Source organism: Chiloscyllium plagiosum, chromosome 24 (assembly GCF_004010195.1).
Source record: "Chiloscyllium plagiosum isolate BGI_BamShark_2017 chromosome 24, ASM401019v2, whole genome shotgun sequence".
Taxonomy (NCBI): domain Eukaryota; kingdom Metazoa; phylum Chordata; class Chondrichthyes; order Orectolobiformes; family Hemiscylliidae; genus Chiloscyllium; species Chiloscyllium plagiosum.
Genome location: NC_057733.1, coordinates 13,310,209 through 13,338,133, shown reverse-complemented (window position 1 = coordinate 13,338,133; position 27,925 = coordinate 13,310,209). Strand labels below are relative to the sequence as shown.

At 38.3% G+C, this 27,925-nt stretch overlaps 1 protein-coding gene across 4 annotated transcripts in view; it reads left to right on the top strand.

Moving 5' to 3' along the window:
- map2k4a (mitogen-activated protein kinase kinase 4a) overlaps positions 1-20,561 on the top strand; it is a 183,469-nt gene extending 162,908 nt beyond the window's left edge. For all 4 annotated transcript variants that reach the window (XM_043714457.1, XM_043714461.1, XM_043714460.1 and 1 more), the window contains 4 exons: positions 10,913-10,990; positions 11,087-11,235; positions 14,814-14,859; positions 18,160-20,561. In XM_043714457.1, the coding sequence (XP_043570392.1) occupies positions 10,913-10,990; positions 11,087-11,235; positions 14,814-14,859; positions 18,160-18,273 (387 nt within the window). In that variant the 3' untranslated portion in view covers positions 18,274-20,561. The remainder of the gene's footprint in view (positions 1-10,912; positions 10,991-11,086; positions 11,236-14,813; positions 14,860-18,159) is intronic.
- The last annotated feature ends 7,364 nt before the right edge of the window (positions 20,562-27,925 follow it).

The window sequence follows — 27,925 nt, the reverse complement described above, 5'->3', positions numbered from 1 at the left end:
ATGATTCATGTGAATAAAATATGTAAAATCATCTTGTCGACTAAGCTGTGAAGTTAAAAAACCAAGAACGAAAATCTAGATTTGGGTTACCTGCTGTGCTTTCAAAAAAAAAGCAATTTTATCACTCCTCTTATGTAAAGTAAATTTTATGTCCCTGAAATTTTCCTCTGGAATAAAATAAGCATGCCAGATGTTCTAGAAAAGACAACATTTAGAATAGTTTTCAATTCGAATGGAATTTTCTCAGCACATTATTTTCTAACAATCAAAAGGAAATAGATTCAGACATAGGTGGACTCATGGGATTGGGCTTAAAGCTTTGTAAATATAAAAGCAGCTGCTAAAGAAAGGAGGAAAGCTGCACTGTGATACTGTCATGAAAATCCAAGCTGAAATTGGTATGAGTCAGATGAACTGTTTCATCGAAAGTTTATTTATTGAAGGCAACATCTGAGGTGGATTGTTAGTTTTCAAATTTGGCTGCCTTTGCAACATTTAATTGTCATACGCTTTGGTAAGGCAGATGAAGTGATCGCTTCACAGCATATGATGTTGCATGTTGGCCAGGAAATGAATTACTGTGCAGTAAACAGTTTTTCTGGCATTACTACGTGGAAATTCATGAAATATTGAGATGCAACCTGAAGGACCGCACAGATATAATTGAGTCAGAGGGAAAAGCAGTTTATAGGAATTTGAGAACAGGGCTAGGCTGTTCAGACCTCGTGCTGCAGCCTTGGTCATGGCTAATCATTGACTTCAGTATCAATTTTCTATGCTATCCCCATATCCCTTGCAGTAATTAGTATCTAAAATTCTTAACGATCTCTACCTTGAACTTATTTGCTGATTGAGTTTCCACAGCCTTCATGAATGGCGAATTCTCTAAATTTACTTCCCACTGAAGAAATTCTTCCTCAGTCTCAAACCTAACGGGTTTGCCCCTCATCAGTGAGGGTGTCCATTTACTCTAGATGTCCCAGCCAGAAGAAACATCTTTTGCATCTATCCTAACCCTATTTTAGAAAACAATTAAGTTTCTGAGAATCACCTCATTCTTCTAAACTTGAGAAAATACAGGATGGGTTGCCTCAGTCTCTCTTTGTAGGACAGTCCTACCATTCCAGCATTTAGCTTACTTGAACCTCAGCTGCACAGTCTGTGAAAATTGTGTCTGTCTGTCGGAAATGGGACCAAAAATGCCCACAGTATTTCAGATCTGGTCTCAAAAATGCTCAATGCAATTGCACCAAGATACCTATTCTCAAATCCTCATGATAAAGGTGAAGATATTGTCTGTCTTCAGTTATTTGCTGCACCTGCCTGTTAGCTTTCTCTCTGAATGTTTAAGTTCATCACCTTGACACTGGTGCAGGTACTGTCAAGGTACCCAATTTCTTTTCTTGACATCTCGCACAAAAGAAACAGCAGTCTTTCAGTGATTCCTATACAGATTTGAGATTTTTATATTGGAAAATATGAAAGCAGTTTCTGGGTACAAACACAATTAGTCCACTTGACCAAAGATGGAGCAGCAATACCTTTCTTCAGTGCAAAGCTGTGTTCCTGATATTCATCAATACAACAACAAAATACACTGAATGTTAGAAACTTAGAATTTAAAAACAGCTGGAAAGAGCTCAGCAAGTTCGACAACTAATTAATTGATAATCTCAATTGGAAGGATAATTCCTGGCTGCCAGTATTGTCATACAAGAATAGAAAAAATGTTCATTTTGGCTTTTACTCCATAATTGATTAACGAGACCTGTTGGTGTTCCAGAAACTACTTGCACTCTTTATGAATGTATATATTTCCATTTAATGTCAAGAATCATTAGAGGAAAAGGATTGTCTTTTATTTACTCTTCCAAGTAATCATCTTTAAAGTTTAATAGCCTGCATGCCCTTAGTTACTTCAACGTTTATATTCAAATTAGCCATAGTATTTGACACACTTGGGGTGGTTGACAATTGGATTCTAAAGAGTCCAAAGGTAGCATAATGCTAAAATTAGAGTTTTGTTAATTGCAATGCTGTCATCAAATATTTTCGCATGGACAGTAATGGGAACTTGGAAAACTCTTTTCTTCACAAAAAAATTTCTTGAGCCAAGTAAGATGAGTTAAGGTGCAGTTAAGCCTGTTTGTAATTGAACTGAGAACAGACCTGAACTTGAAAGGGATAGTTCCCAGGCCACTATCCTAAATATTTGATTATTTACATGTCGAGTGGTCTAATTTCTGCTAATTACTTTCCCATATTGTTTAACCATTGATTGCCTCTATTTAAGAAAATATTTTAGCAAAATACTTGGTTTTGAGGTCAACTTTTAATCCTTGCTACGATCATCTTTTATTGTGTCCAGTAAATTCTTTACCATATAATCCATGCCAGAACTGCAAAATGTCCTGAACATAGTTAACTCCTATGTATTAAGGGGTTCACTTTGGCAAAGGTGAGTCTAATTTTATTTGAGGTTTGCTGAACTCTAGCTGCTATTGATAGTTCTCATTCAAAATATAAACCACTTCAGTGAAGATAAACGCACTTAACTGTTTCCAAACTTTTGTTGGCCGTGAGACCATTCCTAGGATTGCTTCAAGAAGAAAACTACTTTTTCCCTTTCATCAAACACTTTCGGGCATATTGGCTTTAATCCAGGATACTATTCTTTTTGAAATTGTGCATTTATTTTGGCTGGTACCTGAACCTGCATAATGTGGTGACCTCCGCAATATAGACTGAAATCTTTAAATAATAAAGGTTCTCTCGCTCTCGCTCTCTCATTACAGAAAGACGACTGGCATTGGTTTAACCTGAGGGTCACCATGCATGTCCTTGGTAACCTCAGCTGGTGCGAGAATTGAACTCTCACTGGTGTCACACTACATCACAAACCAGCTGTCCAGCCAACTGAGTTAATATAGGAGGAGGGATAATAAGGGAAAACGTTAAATTAGCAGAGCACAATTGTATTTGCTCCTGTTAATACTTTGAAACCACAAACTGTCATAGTAGTTGCATAGAAGTATGCATTACAGTATAAATGGGAAATGATTGCTTTTTTTAGTGCTGTGATTATATGTGAAAATGGACATACTGTATTTTAGAATTATTTCATGTTTTCCTATTTAAAATCAACAAATCCACAGTTTTTCTGCTTAGCTACCAGATAAAAATCTCTTTTTTTGGTTTGTTTTATAAAACTCTGAATTTTACAGTAAGGAAAAAACAAAACACAAATGTAGCATTCCCACTGTTCTGAATGTTTTTTTAAAAATCCACTGCAGTTACTGCATATTTCAGTTTTGCAAGAGGCTTAAATATATTTTGGGCAAGCTGAGTGAGTAGGTAAATGCATGGTAGATGCAGTATAATGTGGATAAATGTGAGGTTATCCATTTTGGGAGTAAAAACAGGAGGGTGGATTATTATCTGACAGGGTGCAACAATACCTGAATGTCAATAACAGACACGAGTGACTGAAAGTAAATATGGAGAGTGCATCAGGTAGTAAAGAAGGCAAATGGTATGTTGGTCTTAGCAAAAGGATTAGAGTACACGAGCAGGGATGTTGTGCTCAATTGCACAGAGCCTTAGACCACAGAGGATATTGTGTGCAATTTTGGTCTCGTTATCCGAAAAAGGATGCTTTTGCTATTGAGGGAATGCAGGTACAGTTCGCCAGATTGATTCCTGAGATGGTTAGACTGAAGCATGAGGGGAGGTTGAATCGTTTGGATTATGTTATTGACATTCAGAAGAATATGGATGAAAGTCTCATAGAAACCTATAAAATTAAAACATGACTGGACAGGGGAGTCCAGAACAGGTCACGGTCTAAGGATGTGGGATAAACCATTTAGGACTAAGATGAGAAGAAATTTCTTCATCCAGAGAGTGATGAGCTTGTGAATGTCACTACCCCAGAAACAGGTGAGGCCAAAACATTGTATGATTTCAAGGAAGTGTTGGGTATAACACTTGAACTATACGGATCAAAGGATATATGGGAAAAGAAGGGGGAACAGATGACTGATTGGCATGATTAGGCATGATCAGCATGAAAGATGGAGCAGGGCTGAATGGCATACTCTTATTTTCATTTTTTTTAACATTTCAATTAGGATGTCTCCAGTAATTGCAAAAGGTGAATTTTCACAAATTGTTTTCACCCATTTGTAATCTGATCTCCCTCACTTGGATTAGTGATGAAGGGACATGAGCACCTGCAGGACATCTTATCTACTGCAGTGTGATAATTTTATGCATAACAATCAATGCAAATCTTGGAATCACATTGCTTAGTTTTCTACATTTCTAAACGCATTTAAGGTTCTAGCAATTTTGCCAACTTGGAACTGCTTGGTCATGTGTCTTTGCTTCAATGGATAGTGGTTGCTCTTTAAGCCTGAAGCACTTTATTAATAAAATAACTTCAAGTGAAGGTTCTGCTTAAAATTTGAAGCTATTACGCATTGCTAAGATTGTTGTTAGAGGGCTTAGCCAAGATTGTTTTCTTATGCATGTAGTAGCTTGCAATTGTGCAACTATTCAAGTGAATGGATAGGAAATTGTAGGTTGGTGAGTGCAGAGCAGAAAATCTGTGTTCATGTGTACAAAGGTTCAGAAAAGTTAGGAAGAAACTTGATTGGAACTGATCCTGCACAATTTTTGTATTTAAATGCTCAGACAAAACTTTTTAGATTAGATTACTTACAGTGTGGAAACAGGCCCTTCAGCCCAACAAGTCCACACCGCCCCGATTTACCCCTTACCTAACACTACGGGCAATTTAGCATGGCCAATTCACCTAACCTGCACATCTTTGTGACTGTGGGAGGAAACCGGAGCACCCGGAGGAAACCCACACAGACACTGGGAGAATGTGCAAACTCCACACAGTCAGTCGCCTTAGGCGGGAATTGAACCCGGGTCTCTGGCGCTGTGAGGCAGCAGTGCTAACCACTGTGCCACCGTGCCGCCCACAAATGAAATGCCTTGATAAGCATTGGCTAGTAGTTCATCAGTGATCACCAATTTTGTTACTGTGATGAATTTCTGATTAGCTTTAAAATTCTGTGTATTGTGCTCAAGATCTTAGCTGAGCCAAGGATAGGTCATAATTGATTTGAAATTATTCCTAAATTGTTTTGAAATTTAAGGGCAGATTAATTTCCATCCTTTTTAGCTGTTTCATAGAGCCCATTTTAATTGTGTTATTCATGTCATCGTAGATTATGGAAAAGTTTGACACGATTGTGAACAGAGGGGTTGTTTCCTCTCATGGGAGGTTCTAGGACCAGAAGGCATAGTGTGAAAATAAGAGGTCACCTTTTCAGGCAGATGAGCAATTTTTTGCTCTAGGGAGTACTGAATCTATATAATTCTTTACTGCAGGATGCTGTTGAGGCTGGGTTATTAAGTATATTCAGGGCTGATACAGATTTTTTCGTCAGTAGGGGAATAAGAATTATGGGGTTGAGATATGTAAGTGGAGTTGAGGATTATCAGATGACCCAAGTACTCATTGAATGGCAAAGCAGGCATGATGGCTAAATGGCCTAATTCTGCTCCTGCATTTTATGGTCCTATAATAATCCTATAATTACATATCCAGGGAAGTAGAGAGGATTTTGAACTGAATAGTAGGGGCAAGGATCAAATTTGAAATATGTGGTCAGGTAAAGAGTAGAGTCAAGGCCAAAGAGAGATATTAATGTAGGAAAAGATAAACCGATCATGACAGGAAGAGATATACAGAGACAGTATAAATCACAGGATGTACAAAAACAGTGAAAGGCTAAACCCAAAGTCTGTATATTTGAATGCATCTGGCATTTGAAACAAAGCAAATGAACAGCAAAAATAAAAATGAAAACATTTGAATTGTAAGTGCCTATTTAAAAGTGATCTAATTATACATTTCTAATGAGACTTGTTTCTGACTTTCAGTAGTGTTTTCTCAGACTAAATATTGGTTAAATAGACAGACAAACTGAAATTACTGTGAATGTGCAGGGTTGGTGGTGGGATGGAGGGCAGAAGGAGAGTGTAATCACAGCTGTCATTTATATTTGAAGGTCACCCAAAAATGAAGTCATTTTCGAACCATGGTGTGCTTGCCTCATAAGTAGCTTATTTAAAAGGCTGATCCTAGCTGATGTAATCTCAGTAGAAGAGCATGTATTCCTTTTAGTCATTATACCTGTTAGATGATGCAATGGTTTTCTTTCATTTGTATTGTTGAAATTTTAGCTATTTATACTTCCCATGGAGTCATAGAATTGTACAGCATGGAAACAGACCCTTCAGTCCAACACATCCATGCTGACCTGATATCCTAAACTGATCTAGTCCCAATTATCATGTGCTTCTAAACCCTTCCTATTAATGTAGCCATCCAAATGTCTTTGAAATGCTGTAATTGTACCAGCTTCCTCCACTTCGTCTGGCAGCTCATTGCATATACGCACTACCCTCTTCACAGAAAAGTTGTCCCTTAGGTCCCTTTTTATATCTTTCCCCTCTCAATTCAACCCTATGCCCTCTAGTTTTGGGCGCCCCCAACCCGGGAAAAATGACATTGACTATTCACCATATCCATGCCCATCATGGTTTTATAAACTAATGTAAGGTCACCCCTCAATTTCCGACACTGAAGTAAAAATAGCCCTAGCCTATTCTGTCTCTTCCTGTAGCTCAAACCATCTAACTCCAGTAATATCCTTATTAATCTTTTCTGAACACTTTCAAATTTAATAACACAATTTCTGTAGCAGGGAGACCAGAATTGGACACAATATTCTAAAAGTGGCTTAACCAATGTCCTGTATAGCCACAACATGACCTCCCAATTCATATACTCAATGTTCTGACCAATAAAGGCAAATATACCAAACACCACCTTCGCTATCCTGTCTACTTGTGACTCCACCATCAAGGGACTATGAACCTGCACACCACGGTCTCTCTGTTCAGGACCTCTCCCCAGGATACTACCATTAAGTGTATAAGTCCTGCCCTGATTTGCCTTACCAAAATACAACACCTCATATCTCTCTAAATTAAGCTCCATCTGTCACCCCTTGGCCCATCAGTCCATTTGATCGAGTTCCCGTTGCACTCTGAGATAACCTCATTCGCTTTCGTTACACCACCAATTTTGGCGTCATCTGCAAACTTATTAATCATATCTCCTATGATCACATCCAAATCCTTTTATATAAATTTTGAAAAGCAGAGAAACCAGCATTGATCTTTGTGGCACACTGGTTGTTCCAGGTCTCCAGGCTGAAAAACAACTCTTCTACCATCACCTTCTGTCTCCTATCTTGGAGCCAATTTTTTATCTAAATGGTAGCTGTACCTGGTTTCCATGTGATATAACCTTGAAAACTCATTGTATTTCTCTGAGCTTGACTGAAAGCTGAAAATAATCAGATTTTAAATTATTGCTGTTGGAAGCACTACCTGTGCTCTCAACTTGCCTTGCACAAAACAGCTGATTTACCCAACATTTCTTCTGTGACTGCAGGTAGGCCCAGCTCCCTCTTAAAATATTACTCCCCCCATGTGATTTGCTGTTTGAGTGCACTCCACTGAATAGTCTTGGAACATTTTATGATATTGAATGATGCATAATGCACGTTGTTGTAAACTCTTGGAATGGTAAAGGCAAGTATATTCCTCTAGTTTATACTAATCTATGACTTTTAGAGAAGCCTAGTCCTTCCAGTTTTGAACACTCGCCTTGGGAAAAGAGACTTCTGGTTAAGCTGGTAACTGACAAACGTGAACAATAATTGCAATAGCGTGAATTTGCAAAGCAGGCTTCTGTTAATTCCAGGGACTAGGAAAAAGTGAGGACTGTAGATGCTGGAGAGTCAGCGTTGAATATTGTGGCCCTGGAAAAGCACAGCAAGTCAGGCAGATCCGATGAGCAGGAGCTTCGCCATTTCGGGCATAAGGGCTTATGCCCAAAATGTCAATTCTCCTACTCGGATGCTGCCTGACCTGCTGTGCTTTTCCAGTGCCACGCTTTTCAACTGCTGTTAATTATAGTCACTATGATGGACTGTTTGAGTGCATGTAGATTCAACTGCATTAAAGAGGTCTAGTGATAGCAGTTTGCCACAGAATTCAGTATCCATGCTCCCCGTGCATGGTGGCTACCTGATGTGCTATCTACATGATGTACTGTAGCACCCCAGCAGATCCTCTTTGTGTACACCTCTTAGTTCTGTAAGTTCCATTAGAGAATGATGTCAGTGTCAAGACAACATGCATCATCTGACTCTTAGAAAGGCCCATCATACCACCTTCAACTAAGGCACATGACTGATCAGCCGTAGGACCTTCCCTTTGATTGGGGACCCCAAAGAGCACAGGTCTTGCTGCGGAGAGCAGCTGGCAGCCTGGTTAATTAGTAGCTCCTATAGTCATATGGCTGCTGCCAGTAAAACACCCACATGAGGCCTGGATGTTTGCAGGATCCTTGACCAGAGATAAATGGTGGAGTGGGACGCCCTGTTGAAAGGGAATGTGGGAATAACAGGGTCAGCAGCAAGACTAGTAGCTGCCTCCTTTCCATCGACCAGGTTTCAATTGGGCATTGAATACCTTTTGAACCAGGGACCTTTGTGCCAGGATGTTTATAAATAGATGTGCCGTGATTTGCTTGTTCACCCTCATGAATGCCACCAGCTGTGCTTCCAGTCCTTAAGTGAGCAGGGCCCAAATTAGCAGGGAGGCCATCAAAGGGTTTCCTTGCAGCCCCAGAAACGCTTCAGTTAACATTACCGTCGTCTGCTTAACTTCTCCTCTCCATCACCACCCTCCATCCCACCATACTGGCAACACCAAAGAAAACATTACATAGGCTTTTTAACCAGTGGGAAACAATTTGGAAAACTGTAGTGCAAAGTTGGATTGTCTTGCCATTCTTTCTGTAACTGTTTCAAAATAATGTATGGATTGAGTAAATATTCCTTCACCGTCCTCTTCATTTCATTTTAATTTTCATGTATTGCATATGCAATCTAGAGGAACTTCACCAAATTAAGGATTATGTCAGCTTGTTAAACTTTGAAGACAGTGACCTGAAAACCAAAAGAAAATTCGTTTTTTTTTTAATATAAGCCATTAAAGTTGTTTGGTAAGCTTTAAAGAAAATATCAATATCAAAGTCTCTTCCTGCAATGCCACAATTCTGAAATAAATTAATTCAATGTTTAGTAGTGGCTTGTCTGTTCAGATTGAGGAGAGTTTTGGCCAGATGTAAGGATAATGGGGCACTGTTTATTATTTTAAAACAAATGAGAAAGCCTTGGTGGAAGGGGATTCGGGGGGTGGTTGAGTGTTGGGTGTTGCTGTTTATACATCAAAGTCTCAGCTGTACTTAACTGGTAAATGAAAATAATACATGTTTTCAAAACTGGCATATTGAGACAGTCAGTTGTTCAGAGAGAGAAAAAGATGAGTAAGTGATCATGGTTTAATATGTGTGATTACTATAGCAACTCAATGTGTGTGTTATTGAAATTTTCCTTGCAAATAAAGGCATCCGAGCCTTTTAAGTCCAATTGTAATGTTGCCTTCTGAATTATTAAAGAAAATTGCCCATTTATTAAGATGTTAGAAGAACGCAGAATGTTTGTTAGTATCGGGGTAGGGGAGAATAAGGCTGCATTCATAGCTCAATGTTTTTTATTCAGCATTTAGCTATGGCAGTAGAGTATTTTGGTTTATAAAATGCATACATAGACCTCATTTGTATTCTGAACAGCACAGTTTAAATTGGTGTACGTGATTAATTGGTATGTTACAAATTGAAGCCCGACCAGTTTCTGAGCTAGGGGTAGGACCAGAATGCAAGCATTTTAGGACATATGATCAAGTTTCAAATAGCACTGCAATTATTACAATGCCTTTGTGTGTAAATTAAAGTAAACAGCTTAAAACTTAGTATATGGCTCTGAAAGTATATGTTCTGATTAATTGTTTAAGAGAATGAGTTAGCTTACTATATTTGGTATTGCAAGTTCTAGGTACATTTATGTTTCAGATTATTGGGAAGGCACATCTGCTACCTGAAAGGATTTTAAATTAGTTGGCTCAGGTCCACTATGCAAAAATGGATACAAATTAGAAGCATTTACAGATGTCAGAAGGATGCTTGGTCTGAGGATAGAGTTCAAACGTTTCCTGTAGGGAATGCCCTGTTAATGTTTGGATTCAGAGAGGATGCTTTTTTGTTCTATAATTAACTCACTTCATGTCAAATATAGAAGTGTGTTACAGTCCACCACAATACGGTTAAATGTACTTGAGTTTGTGCAATCTATCTCCAGTGGTACTTCTGCAATTCTGATGTTGCAGAACTGTAGTACTTTAAACACCCACTCTTTAAGTTGTCTAGACTACATATGCAACATTGTAATGTCCATGAGCCGTAAAACCAAATATCTTTTGAGCTATGAAATGAGATACAGTATAATCAAGCGTATCACAAATTCTGGTAATGCTTTTGCACAATCCATTCGATTTTCTGTACCAACAAGCTTCGGGTTTGTGTTTATCTGCAGAGTTTTTGATTTGAGTCATTCCCATAATGGCCTAGCTGAAGGCATGGTGCTCTCCTCTGGGTGAGAAAACAAAACCAAAGGAAAAGACAACCCCAACAGTTGTATGCAATTCAGAGTAAATTATCCAGTCTGTTATCCTGAAGAATGGAGTTATATTTCTTAAGAAATTGGGCAAGATGTATTTTCTAATGGGAGAAAGTAATTTGAACAATTAACATCAATAAATGTTTCTCTCTCCTTTTTTCTCTCCTCCAATTCTGCAACCGCTCACCTTCCCCCTCTCTCTCTCTCTCTCTCTCACCCCCCCCCAACCCTCAAAAAAGCCTGAAAGAATAGATCCAAGTGCTTCAAGACAAGGCTACGATGTCCGATCAGATGTTTGGAGTTTGGGAATCACATTAGTAAGTAATATGCCTGTTAGCACTGTAAGAGGTTAAGTTAAATCAGTGTGCTGAAAATGAAGTCTGTAGTAACTTCAATTTTTTACTGTTTTCTAGTATGAACTAGCCACTGGACGATTCCCTTATCCAAAATGGAACAGTGTATTTGATCAACTAACCCAGGTAGTAAAAGGAGATCCCCCACAGCTTTGCAACTCTGAAGAAAGAGCATTTTCTCCCAGCTTCATCAACTTTGTTAACTTGTGGTAAGAATGAAGCAGATTAGTTAATTGCAAATAAGATGTTTCATTCACCAAGTACCTTCTTATTTGAGTACTTTCTACACTTTCCTGTCACTGTTTACACTTGTATATTTATCAGACAGGCTACCAAGGTTCTCCATTGTTGGTGTGTGGTTATTGCAGATGTTGTGTGGCCATGTCTTTTCAGTACCATCCATCCAGCAGCTCCACGGTTCAGGCCACCAATACTTGTACATGGCCGTCACCAGTTTCCCATCGTATCTCTGCTTCATTATTCACACCTTATGGATAATAGTATTGCCTTTGACTTCTGAAAGCACGAAAAGTTTTTAAACCAAGAAAGGAGCTTTTGCCGTTCTGCTATGAAGTTAGCAGGATGTGGAATATCTTTTTTTCAGATTTTTGTACGTGCATTTAAATAGTAATGTCATCCTGTACTGGGCTAGCCATTTAACCCACCTGTTTAAATTGAAGTAAATACTCAAATGGAATAAAGTTGATCAGACATTAAGGTTATACTCCGATCCGAGCCTGTACAAGTAAAACTTAAAAAACTGCACTTTACTAATCCCACCCTCTGCTTTCCTTGCCCTGTCAGTCCTCTGGACCCAACTTATTTCCACTTCATTTTCAAATTACCAGTATCCGTTTCTAAGCATTTCGTTTAACAATATCTCTCTGTTGCACTATGTAGGAGCATTAACCATTTTGATTTGTTTATTGCAACCGTGAGGTAAGAAAACTGCCATCTTAGCCTCTGGCATAACTTCAATTTTATAAATATCATGAATTACTGAAAATAATGTTTTTGGCAACATTTGCTTTCTGGTCGAACATGATGAGAGCTTTCTGTAATGCTGTTTAATTTAAATTTTGTATTTACACGATACTTAGGAATTTCAATTTGCTATGTATTTTCAAAATGTTTGTTTAAAAAGATACGAGCAAGATTGTTGCATGAATCCTGAGGTATACAGCTCATTTAGAGATTTTTGACCTACAAGAATTCTAGGGGAGAGATATAATGCTCCAGAAATAAGGTTCCAATAAGCAATGATCTATCTTAATGGAAGAATTGGATCTATTTCTGCACCTGTTTTGTGTGTTCTTAAAATTAAACACTTTAGGCAAATGAAAATCTGTTCTGCAGATTCAGAACTAGGAAAGATAGAGGTCAGCTGTAAAGTACATGTTAGCTTTGCCATTAAAATGATTCAGTATTTTTTAAGTGAAGATCTTAAGATTTCTTTTTGCAAGCAGTTTGCATGTGTTCAATGCAGCCATTGATATTTTTATGTTCCAGTTTTGCTGTTTATTGTCTTAAACCAGCCCTGAACTCTGAAGAATGAACCTGTATTAGATTTTGCTGCCACCTGGTGGTCTGTCAAGGTTTGAGGTTTGGGATTCATTTACCAGTAATAGAATGGAATAATTGGCACAAACTCAAAAATCGGCATCAAAATTGTAGCCTGTGCATGCACACATGACTGTTCAGCAATAGAAGTCCTTAAGCATGAATTTGTGCATGTATAGTTGATGTCACAACGGTCTGTTCATAATCACATTACACCAATTGTATGGGTGCATAAGGTATTACAGAGGCTATAGTTCCACATGTCAGAGGAGTCTGCCTGAGAATCCAGGAATGTGGGTGAAGGCCTGGAGCAGTGGCATATGCTACAAGGATAGGCCAGGAGTGAAAGCAATGCTCATGAAAGTAATACCAGCCATTGAGCAGTGCAGCTGGTCAGCTGTTAATGGTGAGCGAGGGAGTGATAACAGCTTCAAACTGTGAATGCTCCAGGGCTGGCTAAATAGGCTATCCTTCCAGATGGAAGGCAGGTGCAACAGTCCGTAGACAGTGACATAGCATGGAAGAGGATATAACTGGGGTCGGGAGGGACCTTGTGTTAGTTGATTTCCCAAGGAAAGGTGGGAAGTATATATGGAGTCAATGGATAGAAAGCTGGTTTTGTGATGGTTAGGCTGCTTGAACTGCACTGTGACATGATGGAACTGCTCCCACAATGCTGTCAGGCAGGAAGTTCCAAGGTTCTGACAATGAAGGAGGGAACTAAAACAAAGTCAGTTGGTGGGTGTCTTACAATAATAAACCTCCCCATACACTGGCCATTCTTGTCCTTCTGATCCTGGTGTAACACCCTAGTTACTGATCTCCAATCTGAAAAGCACCCTCCAACTATGAGCAAGTTAGTTTTGTACCCATCTAGCCAGCTCACCCCAGATCCCATGAGACTGTAACTTCTGTACCACCCTGCCATAAAATATGTTGTTAAATTCCTTTTGAATATGGTGACTAGTCAAGGTCTTTTCCTCCAGGATAGGGGAGTCCAAAACTAGAGGGCATATGTTTAAGGTGAGGGGGAAAGATTTAAAAGGGGCAACTTTTTTCATGCAGAGGGTGGTGTGTGTAAGGATTGAATGCCAGGAAGTGGTGGAGGTTGACACAATTACAATATTTAAAAGGCGTCTGGATGAGTATATAAATAGGAAGTGCTTAGAGAGATATTGGCCAAATGCTGGCAAATGGGACTAGATTAACTTAGGATACTGGTCAGCATGGAAGAGTTGGACCAAAGGGTCTGTTTCAGTGTTGTACGTCACTATGACTGTATGTCGACAATATCCACTGCCTTTCAATCATTCTTGTCATCTCTTCATAAACCTCAATGAAGTTGGTGAGAGATGGCCTTCCCTGCACAAACACATGCTGCCTATCATGAAGTGCATTTGCTTCCAATTGTGATTAAATACTGTCTCTCAGTATCTTCTCTAAAGACTTCCCTACTGCTGGCATCAGGCTCACCGGCTTGTAATTACCTGGATTATCTCTGTTTCCCATCTTAAAGGAATAACATTAGTCATTCAGAGGCCAAAGAGGAGGCAAAGATATCTGTTAAGGCCCCAGCTATTTCCTTTCTTGCCTCTCTCAGTATCTTGGGATAGATCCAAACTAGCCCTACAACTTGTCTACTTTAAATGTATTTCAAGACACACGCCGCTTCCTCCCCCATTATGTTAACATGCCTGAGAGTATTCACACACCTTTCCCTTAACCCTTGAGTGTACTTACTCTTTTCCCAGCATCCTCTTGCTCCTAACAAATGTATAAAATGCCTTGGGATTCTTCTTACCCCCTGCTGGCCATGGACATTCCATAGCCTCTTTTAGTCCTCCTAACTCTGTTTGAGCTCCTTCCTACTTTCTTTATTTGACGTATCAATTTTGCTCTCTAAATGAGCATTATGATTTGGTGCCATTCTTTTGCCTTTACCCCATAACTTGCATGTGAAATAATATGCCAGTAATATCTCAAGGTCAGTCTTGAAGGGTCATCAGACAAGCTGCAATATAAGGTCTTTGACATCTGTATATTTCAAAGTTGGAATCTTCAGAAGGAATTTGGAAGTGCGGATGGATGTAATTGGGAGAGGATGTAGTGATCTCCATGAATGGTCAATAATACATGTTGGGTAACCAAATTTTGATTTGACATCAATGGAGTATACTATACAGCTTATGTCTGTATTACTGTATGTAATATTTTGTTTCTCTTCTAGCCTTACAAAGGATGAGTCCAAAAGGCCAAAGTATAAAGAGCTTCTGGTGAGTTTAAATTGTTTTATATAGCGACTTCTGCTCAATTCCTAAATTTCCATTCTATTTAGTGTGGGAGCCAATGGCTTATATCAAATACATATTGCATCTTTTAGTTTCAATACATACCTTATTCTCAAAATAGTAAATGATTAGCCATCATGGTGATATGTGAATAGCTCATTTAGCATTTATATGAAATAAAGACCACCCACTTTGTCAAATTGCAGTTTGTAGTACAGAATTTTTGTTTTGCCTTGTAATCTTGTAGATTTAAGGTTGCTAAAAAATGTAACCATATGCAATTGTCTGCTAAACTTAGTCCTATTCTCAATCCATATGAAGAGAAAGTCAACATTTGGAAGTCCTCTGAAAGAAAGTTTGCAGTGCTATTACATAAATAGGGTAGTATGCAACAAAAGTCAATTTTTTGCACATCAGAAACCATGTGCATGACTATCATATTCTTTTACTCAATCCAATAATGCTGCCGTACCATGCTGTTTGACCACATTAACAAAAGGAGATGATTTTGAAAACTCTCCAATTAAGTCACTAACAATGTGTTTAACTTTACCAAAGTGCTTCACAAGTGTGTGATGAAATAATGTTTTACACCAGGGCATATAAAAAGAATATAGCACCGGGTGACCAACACATTTATTGAAGAGGTAGAGGCATGTTTGGAATCCAAGATCTCTCAATATAGTTGATAAAAGCTCCTAAATACCTCCCCAAAATAGTCAAAGCAACAAAGGGTAATCCCATACTGGTACATTTGTTCAAGCACTTCAAAGGCAGATTTCTTCTGGAAATCACTTTTTTGCAGTAACTGGGTAATCAGAATATGAGCTACCTTTACCACGGAGATAAGTATTGTTCTTGATATTTTAGCCACAACAGCAAAACTTGTATCTGGCATGGGACTGAAAATTTGCACATGAACCAGTCAAACACATCTGATCAAGTAGTGACAATGCAGCAATGCCAGCTACCTTCTCAAAGTCTAACATCATCTCCCAAATACTTCTCTTCTTTCCTGGTTCTAAAGTAAAATCCTAACCTGATCAGTTGTAAATACAGAAAAAGGTCCTCTCTCCTTTGCATATATACCGATAGATTGTTGACTGTTTCTGATTGCTGTATGATAAATCCTTGATTCTGTAATAACTCCTGCTCCCTGATTGCAATTCTTAGTGCAGTGATAAAAGAGAAAGCAAAATTTTTGATGTTGGATAAATGAAACAAATGAAGTAGCAATATTGTGACCTATTGACATTTATTTGTTCTGGGCATGCACACCAAACAGTTGCTGATTGAGCTAAAAGTTTCTACCTTTTCTATGTTCTTGCTTTGTTGAATAGTCTTCATTCTAACATTGAGGACATCCTAAATTTGAGGTGTCTTGAAATAACCTGGTTGTGATTGAACTTGTCATTTGTCAGTGAATGGAGGAAGTTGGAGGTAGTATAGTGAATATTGTGCATGTGGCCTTTCACAGGATATTCAAAGGTGTTCCATATACTCGGCTGGCTAGCAAGATTAAAATGGCAACCGAGAATTGGAACTAGGTAATGGTAAATGTGTCTTTTGGTGTGAAAGGGCATACTCTGGTGTCACCACAACGGTTGGTCCCAAGACCACTGCTATTTGTAACCTATATTTTTGAATTAGGTCTGGGTTTATAGGTCATAAATGCAAATGTAAAGAGTAAGGAAGGTAATATAGAGACTTTTGAAATGGGCAGACATACAGCAGATTAAATTTCATGTGTAAACTTGTTAAATTATGTGTTTTGGATGGAAGCAGAGTGTCACAAACCACATAGTGAATCTTTAGGGAAGATGAAACCAAACTGTGTTGTATTTATACACCTATTTGGCAGGGGCCATTAAGGTTGCAGGTTTTTTTTTGAAGAAAATTATATGTGGAATCCTTAGCTTTATGTTCAGTACAAAAATTGTTGTAAATCATTGTTATGCCTCATCTGGAATATTGAGTCCAAATCTAGGAAGATTATCAAGGCCATTGAAGAAGTGCAGAGAACATTTGCTAGAATGGTACCAGGGATGAGACACTAGCAAAACTGGAGTACTTCTCATCCAAGTGAAGGTGGTTAAGAGATTTGATTTGAATGTTTGAACTGTGAATAGTTTTGATCGAATAATTAAGGAAAGACTATTTCCAGTGGCAGAAGCTAATCAAAGGAAACGGCTTTAAGGAACTGGCAAAAATGCAAATAGTTTTGAACTGAATGCACTGCGTGAAATGGTGATGTAATTAGATTCAGTAATTTTCATAAGGCCACTGAATAAATATTTGGTGGGGTTGAATGGGGCATAGAAATGGTAGATACATATATCATTGAAATGAAGGGAGGCAATGGCCTAATGGTATTATCACTAGAATGTTAATCCAAAAACCCAAAACATGTTCTTTGGGTGCAGGCTCAAGTCCTACCAGGGTGGATGGTGGAATTTCAAATCAATAAACATCTGGGAATTGAGTCTTAATGATGATCTGGGCAGCTAGAGTTGGGCAACAAATGCTGACCTGGCCAGTGATACCAACATACCATGGATGAGTTGAATAAAAAAAACTATTGCGACTTGTAGAGGGTCAGTAACCAGAGAGCAGGAGGTTTAGAGGGAGTTTGAAGTTTTCTTTATACCCAGAGGGAACTCACTGCCTAAAAGGATGATAGAGGTGCAAACCCGCAGACATTTAGGTTGTATTTAGATAACCACTTACAATACCATAGCATACAAGTCTATGGCTGGAAAATGGGATTAGAATTGTTGGATGCTTGATGACCAGCACGGACAGGCTGAGCAGAGCAGATTTGTTCACTGCTGTAAAAAAAATTGTGACTCTAATTTGCAGGGCTATGGGGAAAGCCATGGCAAAGGGGCTAAATTGTTAGCTTTCAAAGACCTGACATGGAGCCAAGTGGTCATCTGTGCTTTATTGTTCTATGATTACCTGAATGTTCTCAGGTTAAGTTCTTCTATACCTTGTTTAAAGTTATACCGTTGTAAGTCTCCTCATCTGACTGAGCATACCCAGGAAAAGCTCATGGTCAGTGCTGCTGAAAGCCCAAGCTCCCTTTTCACATTGTCAATGCATGAATTTTTCTGTTAAATGATGAATGTGATTTTTTGTAAACTGCAGTAGAAGTGTTAGCATTGGATTAGTGTTATATAATACTAGTAATTGACTCTTGCTAAAAGACTGACTCCTGTATGTGATGGATGTTTTTGAGAAGAGTTATGTACCTAAGTGAAACATGCAATTTTTTCATTTACTCAGAAACATCCTTTCATCTTGATGTATGAAGAGCGCAGGGTGGACGTTGCAAGTTACGTTTGCAGAATCTTGGATCAAATGCCCCCAACCCCCGTTTCCCCAATGTATGTCGATTGATTCTGCTGCTGAAAAGACAGCCTTAAAATTGGCTGAAAGAAATCAAGGTGTAAAGATTTGTTTTATGACACATTGCAGTGTTTCTATTTTTAACTTGCTCAAACAGACTGTGCAATAAAAATTGGTGTTCCATTTTATCCGTGTCTGCCCACAATTGTCCATTCGAAAAGCATCCTTCTCATTGTACCCAAGTCATCAAGAGAGTTTATGTGGATCAGAGAGTGTTATTGCCTTTTCGGGTGAAAGATATGGAGGCTGCCAGTGTGCTCATTTCAATCTGGATCTTGGTGGGATATTATGCAGCTGCTGGTGGGAACAGTTTGAAGCTGGAGACTTTTCGATACAATACTGGGAAGACTAAGGCTCGGACTAGCTGTTCCCGCCATTGCATAGAATATTTTTAGCAGATCCCTCAAGACTCCAAAATATCTGCTTTGTCTTCAACAAAAGGGAATTTGTACACGAACAGGAAAAGTTACTCCAGTGCAGTCTCAAGCACCTTGAGGAATTTTGCTTCACAAAGTGCAATAGATTTGCTGATTTTAATTCTGTTGCTTTATAGTTAGTGTCTATCATGGAGGAAAAGAGAATCTGTATTTTACTGTTAATAAAGTTGAAATGATTTTTAAATAAAGGCATAACTGAACACTATGTCATTCACCAAAAAAAAGTGTGTGGACTGAGAATTGCAAAGAAAGCAAAATTAATACAGGAAAGATTTGCTGCAAAAAGGTTTTTCCCCTGAAACAGAACTTTTATATGACTTGAATGTCATTCACTGTACAATATCTTTGTAACTATTGGGAAAAATAGCCTAGGCACCTGAAGAAAGTGTTTTAATATTGTCTATTGAAATCTACAGAAAAGAAGACTGAACTATGGTGTAACTTTGGGCAGAATGCTCGAAGAGTAAAGCATGCTGGAAAAAAATAAGCTTGTGTTGAAGCAACGAATGTTTTCCTGTTTGTTGATCAGTCTGTAAATGTGCACATTGATGTCTTAGGATCTTACACAAAAGCAGGCTATATATGGATTATGCAGTAAGCACCTGGCAGTGATGTTCTTAAATGTTTCCCACCGACAGCTCATATTGTGGTTCAATGTGCTATTTTTTAATCAGAAATTATTTATGCAAAAATTAATGTATACCTGTGACTGCTGTAAACCTTGAAGTTCTCCAGGTTTAACAGTGGTGTGATAACACCAATTGCCTACTAGTTTGGTTTAATTATTGGTTGTACTTGTCTACTGAGGAAAATTGTTTAACGGTAAGAGGAACAAATTGCCAAGTCCAGATGCTAGGTGCAGAGTCTTCTGATTAATGCGACACCACTGTGACTTCCCTGCTCCAGGGGTGCTAAATGTCTGGAAGAATTCTGTTGCTTGAGGTAGCTACAGGATGGTTTTAATTTTAGCTACACATGATCCAGGACTTGTGCTACACAAAGAGGATTCTTTGAGAGATTCTATTTTTCATACAGTGTCTAGAGAGTGTGCTGGGTTTTTTTTTGAGGGGTGTGATAGTTTCTTGTACGTTTTTGTAACAGACAAGTATATCCAGTAAGTATGTCCACTGTAGATCAGTAAGTCACTAAAGTTATAAAATTATGCAGAATTTTTGTTCCTCTTGTCTGCTTTCATGACTAAACACACAAGCCCATCTGCCAACCCCACCAAAAATTCCTTATGACCCACCACCAGCCTTGCTTGGCAGTTCATTAATGTGTTCAATTCTACTGGTGAAGAAGTGAACTTGATGTGAATGTCAAGGGACTTTACTTCAAACTTTTTGAGTGGAATGCCTGTAAAAATTGGCAGTTTATTCCTATATTAATCTTAGATTATAATCTATTAAGGGTGAGGAATATATTACAGTGTATCTTTAAAAAAAAGGTGTATAATGGTCACAAACTGTGAAAATAGAATAAGAACTGTACATTGTGAACTTCGGTTAATTTTTCTTTCCTGTACCATAGAAAATGTATAAAAATTATCAAAGCTGATGTGCAGGGATAATGCCTTACTTGTCTGTGAAAATGGAGCTCGCTGAGTATCATCACCATTGCATTATTTTACAGAGCTCATGGATATTTCTTATCCTGTATACTGGTTTGACTTCTTCCTATATTTAAAACATTATAAATGGAATCTTAAGTGTTCATGTAATAGTTCTATACTCTTGCCTGCAGGTCAGTTGTAATAAAACTAGAACGTGACTGTGACCTTGTTCTTGTTTTGTAAGATCTGAAACACACAATTGCAAAAATAAACTCCAAATTGAAATACTGGAAAAATGCATAACTTGATATGTTCTCTTTTAAAATACCAGACTTGTGTTTTGTCTTCAGTCAGTCATCAGTAGCTTGTAGCTGATGCATCTGCAAAAACCTTCAATTTTAAAATTGATATGTCAATAATAAAATAATTCACAATTGGATTAAATATTTCTCTGCCAGCACATATCATGATTGCCTTTTCAAACAACTGCTATTTAGCTGACTGTATGCTGATTCCTTTGAACAAAGAACTGTAAACCATTGCACCTGGCCATTGTGATAAGGACATACTTTGTACTTGGTGTGACTGCATGGAATGCCTTATATGTGATATGCATCCGGCACAAGAGATGTAACATCTTCCAATTCATTTCTCCTATTCCCAGCTGACATGACCCAAACACTTCTAAATGAATCACTGAAATACTTTGCTGCTTAAATTGCAATCTCCTGTATATTAGAGAGAACAAATGTAGCTTGAGAGATCTTTTGAGTAGCTTCTTTCAGGCCACAAATGAGGTCTTATGTTATTAGATGTTAGCTGGCCTTTTGAGTATTTCCAGCATGTTTCTCTTTACATATGAAGTCACATGACACCAGATTATAGTTCAACGGGTTTATTTGAAATCACAATCTTTCCAAGCATTGCTCCTTCAGCTGAAGTGGAGGAAAGCGTACAGGCACAGAATTTATAGGCAGAGAGATCATTGCAAGATAATTTCAGGTAATTAAGAGTGTCAAAAGATGGTACAAATAGTGAGAGTGGAATGTTGATAGGCCAAATAGCAGGTCTTTGAAGGTGATCAAAAGCGTCAAACTTTGTGTTAAGTATCAACAGCTGAACAGGAAGTGGAGGGTTAACCTATTATCCAATTAATTGAGATAATTGCAAAATGTTAAAAATATGATGGTGCTAGAGACATGCAAATGCATGATTGTTCCTTAATGTCAAGACAAAGACCTTCTGGCAGAGTTGGCAATCCCCTCCAGGATTTGTTGACCACAGATGGCCTGTTCACGCTGCAGTTTGAATAGGCTACAAATGAGCCTGCTCAACCTTCCATCGCACACATGCCCCCAACCCCACCCCCAATTATTCTCCAGAAGGGGCAAATCAAAATCGTTTTTAAAAACCCAAAATAAATTGAATACAAAAGTTAACAGACAGCTGCCAGACTGATGGTTCCCAATTTGAAGCATGAACGGTTTCTGACTTCACAGATACTGCTAGATCTTTTGGTGAATATTTCCAGAATTTTCTGCTTTTGCTTACTGCTGCATTGTCACTGTACCCTATTGTACAAAATTAATTTAAAACCCAGGGTATGTCTGCATAGAGATCTGTGCTATTAACATTCTCTCAGCACAGCACAATCCACTTCAGGACAATGTGAATGTCTGTTGTCTCTTAACTCCATAAACAACCATCCTCTGTATACAACTTGGGCCTAACTTGGTTGGTATAGTTATTTTTAGAAGAAAATTGGCATGTAGTCATTGTGGATTATTTAAAATTTTCTTATTTAGAGTCATAGGGATGTACAGCATATTTGCTCAATTGTTCTCGGGCTTATTTCTAAGATTGAACTGTATAGTAATTATTTTTGAGACATTTATTCCTCTGTGCATATTTCTACCATTGGCATGCTTTCTAAATCTAAAGGATGCAAAGAAGTTTAATGGGTAAAGTTGCAGAACACTGTGCCATATTGTGAACACATTTGTACAGAGCACTAGACAAATATGCTCTCCAAAGTTTAAATAGGAAAAGGAGCAGGTGTAGGTCACATGGCCTTTCGAGCATGCTGCCTCATTCAGTAAGATTGTAGCTAAACTTTACTATCATCTTCACTTTCCCCATCACTTGAATATTTCTCAATCATCTGGATGCAATAGATCTATCACTCAGTCTTTGGTATGCTCGTCAACAGCCCACTGGAGGTGAGCATTGCAAAGGTTCACAACATTACTGAGAATATTTCTAATTCTCAGTCTTTAAATGACCCCTGAGACTATGATTCTTAGTTCTGGACTGTCTAGCTTAAGGGAGCAGCTTCTCAGCATCGCTTCAGGTATGTAGATAATTGGGATGCCTTCTGGGGAAGGTGGAACCTGTACACGAAGGACGGGTTGCACCTGAATGGGAAAGGGACCAATGTCCTGGGTGGAAGGTTTGCTCGAGTTGTTCAGGAGGGTTTAAACTAGTATGGCAGGGGGGTGGGAACCTGAGCTATATACCGGTGGTGAGAGTGGATGGAGATGAGGCATTAGCAAGAGGTAGCGCAGCCAATGGGAAGGAATTTCCTGGGAAAGAATCAAGGAATCAGTTAAAGTGTGTTTGCTTTAATGCAAGGAGTATCAAGAATAGAAGTGATGAGCTTAGAGCATGGATCAGTACCTGGTGCTATCTAGACCATCAAACAAAAAATTCCAATTTTTGTCCATGATATTGCCTTTCATTCTCCTAAACTGGAGTATCTACTGCTAAGTGCAAAATTTAGCCCATTATTGTAGTTGTTCAGAATAATAATGATATCCTGTCCAAAGGCGGCGAGAAAAAACTATTGAGCATAGTGCTCTGGTACTACATCTTGTAAAGTATTAATTTTTTGTAATAGTTTTGCTGATATCTCTAGATTCGTCCAAAATATAAGGTTACAGTCCATCTGGGGCAGGATCTTATCCAGTTTGATTCATTTGTTCAATGTTATTCTCAACAGTAATTAAATAATTTCTAATCTTTATTGTATAATATCATCTAATATCTTCCACATAAATACTGAAGCAAAGCAATTATTCATATTAGATATTTTGCTATCAAAACTGAGATTTGTCCTCCTGTTCCTTAACTGGCCCTGTTACTACTTAGTACAAATGTAGAGGCGACAATTGAATCCCTCCCCTCCTTCTCCCAAGTTTGTCCTTAACCCAGGCACCAGGCAAGCATCATAGGCTTCAGGTCAGGTACTTGTACCTGCCATTCCTGCAGTTACACTCTCCCTAAATCTGAATTATGTGGTCTGAGTAATGTGACTTCCAGGTGGAGCAAAGTGTTCAGGTGACTAGCCTGTTTCCTAATGTGGCACAATGTCACAGCAACACACCACTTGTCCTGTCATTATTATATTTAATTTAATGAATTACTGTAATGTTTGTGCTTTGCATTCTTTTTAAAGCACGAGTATAAATCTTAAGTAATTTTGAAGAAAAAAAGTTTCGAACTTTAACACAAGACTGTAACAACTAGAAATCTTACCAATCAGCTGCCTTCCCTGTACTCACCACATTGTGGTTCATGACTTCACTCCATTACTGGTCTCACTGCAGGTAGGTCTCTTGATCTGCACCTTTTTGTCCTCATCTTTCACCCTATAAACTTTAAGATTTACTGCAAAATGTCCAAACAGCTTTTACTCCCTTTACATCAAGTTTCCACTTCAAATCAAATTCATTGGTCCATGGTCTCACTCAGGTGAGTTACCTTCAGATTGACTGTACTCCTTTCTGAACAAAAGTGAAAAAGTTTTGAGGTAAAAGTTTTTACTCTGGCTATAGCTACATGATTTAAATATTTTTAGCTTTGGAACTTGTATGTAAATAGACCTATGGGTGAATGGAATACATATGTTTTTAATCTTGCTGTTTTCCAGTTGGGACATACAGATGATATTAAATCATTGGTTGGGGTGACTCTACATATACGCAGTAAATACATAAATCACATCATTGGTGATTTGTTTTTGGTAAAAGTCTATGGATTTGGTAAGCTAAGAGGGGAAAGCAATCATAAGAGATGATTTTACACATTGTTTTTTTTGACATGATAATCAATCAGGAAGTCATAAAAGTAAGATGACCATTGGGCGGCACTGGTTTGATTCCTCACAGCACCAGCATCCTGGGTTCGATTCCACCCTCAGGTGACTGTGTGGAGTTTACACATTCGCCCTGTGTTTGCGTAGGTTTCCTCCAGGTGCTCCAGTTTCCCCTCTCAGTCCAAAGATGTGTGGTTAGGTGAATTGACCCTGCTAAATTGTACACAGTGTTAGGCGCAATAATCAGCGGGAAATGGGTCTGGGTGGGTTACTCTTCAGAGGGTCAGTGTGGACTTGTTGGGCTGAAGGGGCTGTTTCCGCACTGTAGTGAATCTAATCTAATCACTTTTGAACAAGGAACTGGGAAAACACTATGTAGCCAATCCAAACTTAATAAATTCTATAAAACATATTGGTACCTGCCATCAGTCTTGTAACTAATTAGCAATAGTTTGACTAGTTCTTGTAAATTATGTCTATAATGGTAACTGAATTGTATCTCTCCCTCTGATCCATATGTATCCCATAACATCGATGAACAGATTGATTAAAAATATCTGCAGTTGTAATTGTGCCTAGATGTTAGTTAAGCTGCTCTCCAAAATCTTACACATGTGAAACCATTCCAGGTTTTCTCAATTTTGGCATATTGAGTGCAATTCTTGTCTCCCTGTTATTGGAAGGATGTTGTGAAATTTGGAAGGGTTCAGAAAAGATTTACAAGCATGTTGCCAGAGTTGGAGGATTTTAACTACAGGGAGAGGTTGAATAGGCTGGGGCTGTTTTCCCTGGAGCATTGGAGGAGGTTTATAAAATCATGAGGGGCATGAATAGGGTAAATGGAAAAGGTATTTTTTCTGGGGTGGTGGAGTCCAGAACTAGATGGCATAGGTTTAAGGTGAGAGGGGATAGACATGAGACCTAAGGGGCAACTTTATCATTTGTGGAATGGGCTGCCAGAGGAAGTGGTGGAGGCTAGTACAGTTGCAATGTTTAAAAGGCATCTGGATGGGTATATGAATAGGGAAGGGTTTGGAGGGATATGGGCCAGGTGCTGGCAGGTAGGACTAGATTGGGTTGGGATATCTGATAGGCATGGATGAGTTGGACCGAAGGGTCTGTTTCCATGCTGTACGTTTTTGTCTCCATTTGCTGTATTTAAAAAAAAAAATTCACTTGTCTTACTATTGCTGCTTTTTCCAATGACAATAAATTGTTGCCCTGGTTTTCAACGCTCCTGCAAAGGAAAACTATCTCTCTCTATGTATGCTGTACCTATCCCTCATTATTATGAATCCCTCTATGAAATATCTGTCTTCCTTAGATGAAACTGCCCAGCTTCACCAATGTATTCTTGGAGCTGAAGTTCCTTATCTGGAATCATACTTTCAAATTTTTCCCACACCTACTAACCTTGGCGTTCTTTCTAAGATGCAGTGTTTCAGTTGATGCTGAAGCAGTGTTTTATAAGGGTTCACCATAATCTCTCTTTGTGTTGATGCTCAGGATCCTATGTGCTGAATAGGTTCTGCCACATTCAACAATTTATGCACACAGAGCCCTCGTAAGAAATAAATATAGTAGCTATCACCATGGGGAAAAGGTACTGGGGGAAAGTAATGAGGCTAAAGACAACTAAGTACACTGGATCTGATGGGAAGTATCTTAGAGGTTAAGATACACCCAGTGGATTGTGGATGTACTGGCAGGCTAACTAACAGACAAAATTGGGATGTGTGGATGGCATTTGCTGTGACAAGTTGAGTGCCTCAGGGATCAGTGCTAGGGCCACAATTATTTCTAATATATATTAATGGCTTGGATGAGGAAATTGAATGCATTATCGCCAAGTTTGTAAATGAAACAAAAATAGATAGGAATACAAGTTGTATGGAGGACAGAGTCTGCAGAGGGACAAAGGTTAAGTGAGTTAGCAAAAACTTGACAAATGGAATATAATGTGGGAAAATGTGAGTTTATGTACTTTGGCAGGAAGAATAAAGGAGGTGAATATTACTTAAATAGAGAAAGACTGTAGGAATCTGAGATTTGGCAGACAGAGTCAATTCCTTACGAAAAATAATTGTGACCTAGCTAGAAAAGATGACATTTATGACATGACCATTAGATATGCATACAAACCTTTTGTTTCTAAAATGGCATTTGAAAAAAAAAGCAAAAAAACTATTCACTTTATTTTGTTTGTCTATTGACTAAACAGAAATCAGCAGCTTCCAGTTATGATTTTGGTTCTTGTTGGCAAACTGGGGGCTATCTTGAGTTGATCAGATCCTAAAATTTCTGGGCAACTGGAATCTGAAATCTTGTGCTGAAATATTAAAAGGTGTTTGAAGAGTCCATGAAATACTGCCTTAACATTCCTAGCCCAATCTACCTGATGCAATTTGATCCATCAGTGATAATGAATATTGGTGTTGTGAGCTGCTGATTTAATGAATTAGATCTTTGTTTGTTAGGGTGCATTTGGTGTCATTTTTATATTGTTGTCTCTTTTGTGTATTGATATGTGATTTCCCAGTGGACTGGAAGAATGCTGCATATTTTATTTGCTTTTTGACAAATTACAATGCACATTCTCAAAATAGGGACTGAGGCTGACCTTGTTGGCCCAGAGACCTGGCAGCATTTTGGAGTTCATGATATGAAAAATCAGAATTAACATCAATAGAAACATTAACATGGAAGTTCAGCTTCAATCTTGCTTTTACATATTGCTTCTTCACAGCATTAAGATTGGTAATTCCTCAATGATGACAAAAAAGTGTCCAACTTGGTTATTTGTCATTATCTTTTTCTGTCCTGAATAATTTTGTTTTTAATAATTTGAATTACATCTTTTTCCCTTCTTCAAATGTCACTGTGCTGTAACACCCCAGTTGCACTGCAGTGTTTGCCTTTGAAGTGATTCCATGTGATGTTGGCAGGGTCAATCCTGCCAGCACTGCAAGCTTGAAAATACTTTTTTTTTAAGTGAAAGCTTAATTTCTGCCTTTGCTTGAAACCACATCAAGTTAAATTTTGCATCGATATGCGTAATGCACAAGGCATGTGCTTTTGGAAGAATTCAATTTTAAATAAAATGCAGGCATATTCTAGAAACTGTCAAACTTTGTGTTCCACTCTGTGGTTTCTCTACAATCCAGTGTTAACAGTTCAGTAATGATAATGGGATCTGTATTAAGTCACTGATATAAATTCCAAGGAAAAATTAGTATTTCTTGTATGATTCACTGTTTCTTTGGAATATTTCTAAAGGTCATTAAAATCGAAACAGCCTTATTTAGTTTATAAACTCAGCTTCTGTAATAGAAACCTACAAAATAGTCCTCGACTTGCTTCATGCACAAGCTTGTTTCCAGCATCTTTGACCTCACCATTTTATACTGACTCCTAATCACTGAGTCATAGAGATGTACAGCATGGAAACAGACCCTTCGGTCCAACCCATGTAAAAGCTGAAGTTATAAATTGGAGAAAGGCCAATTTTGATGGTATTAGGCAAGAACCTTTGAAAGCTGATTGAGGGCAGATGTTCGCAGG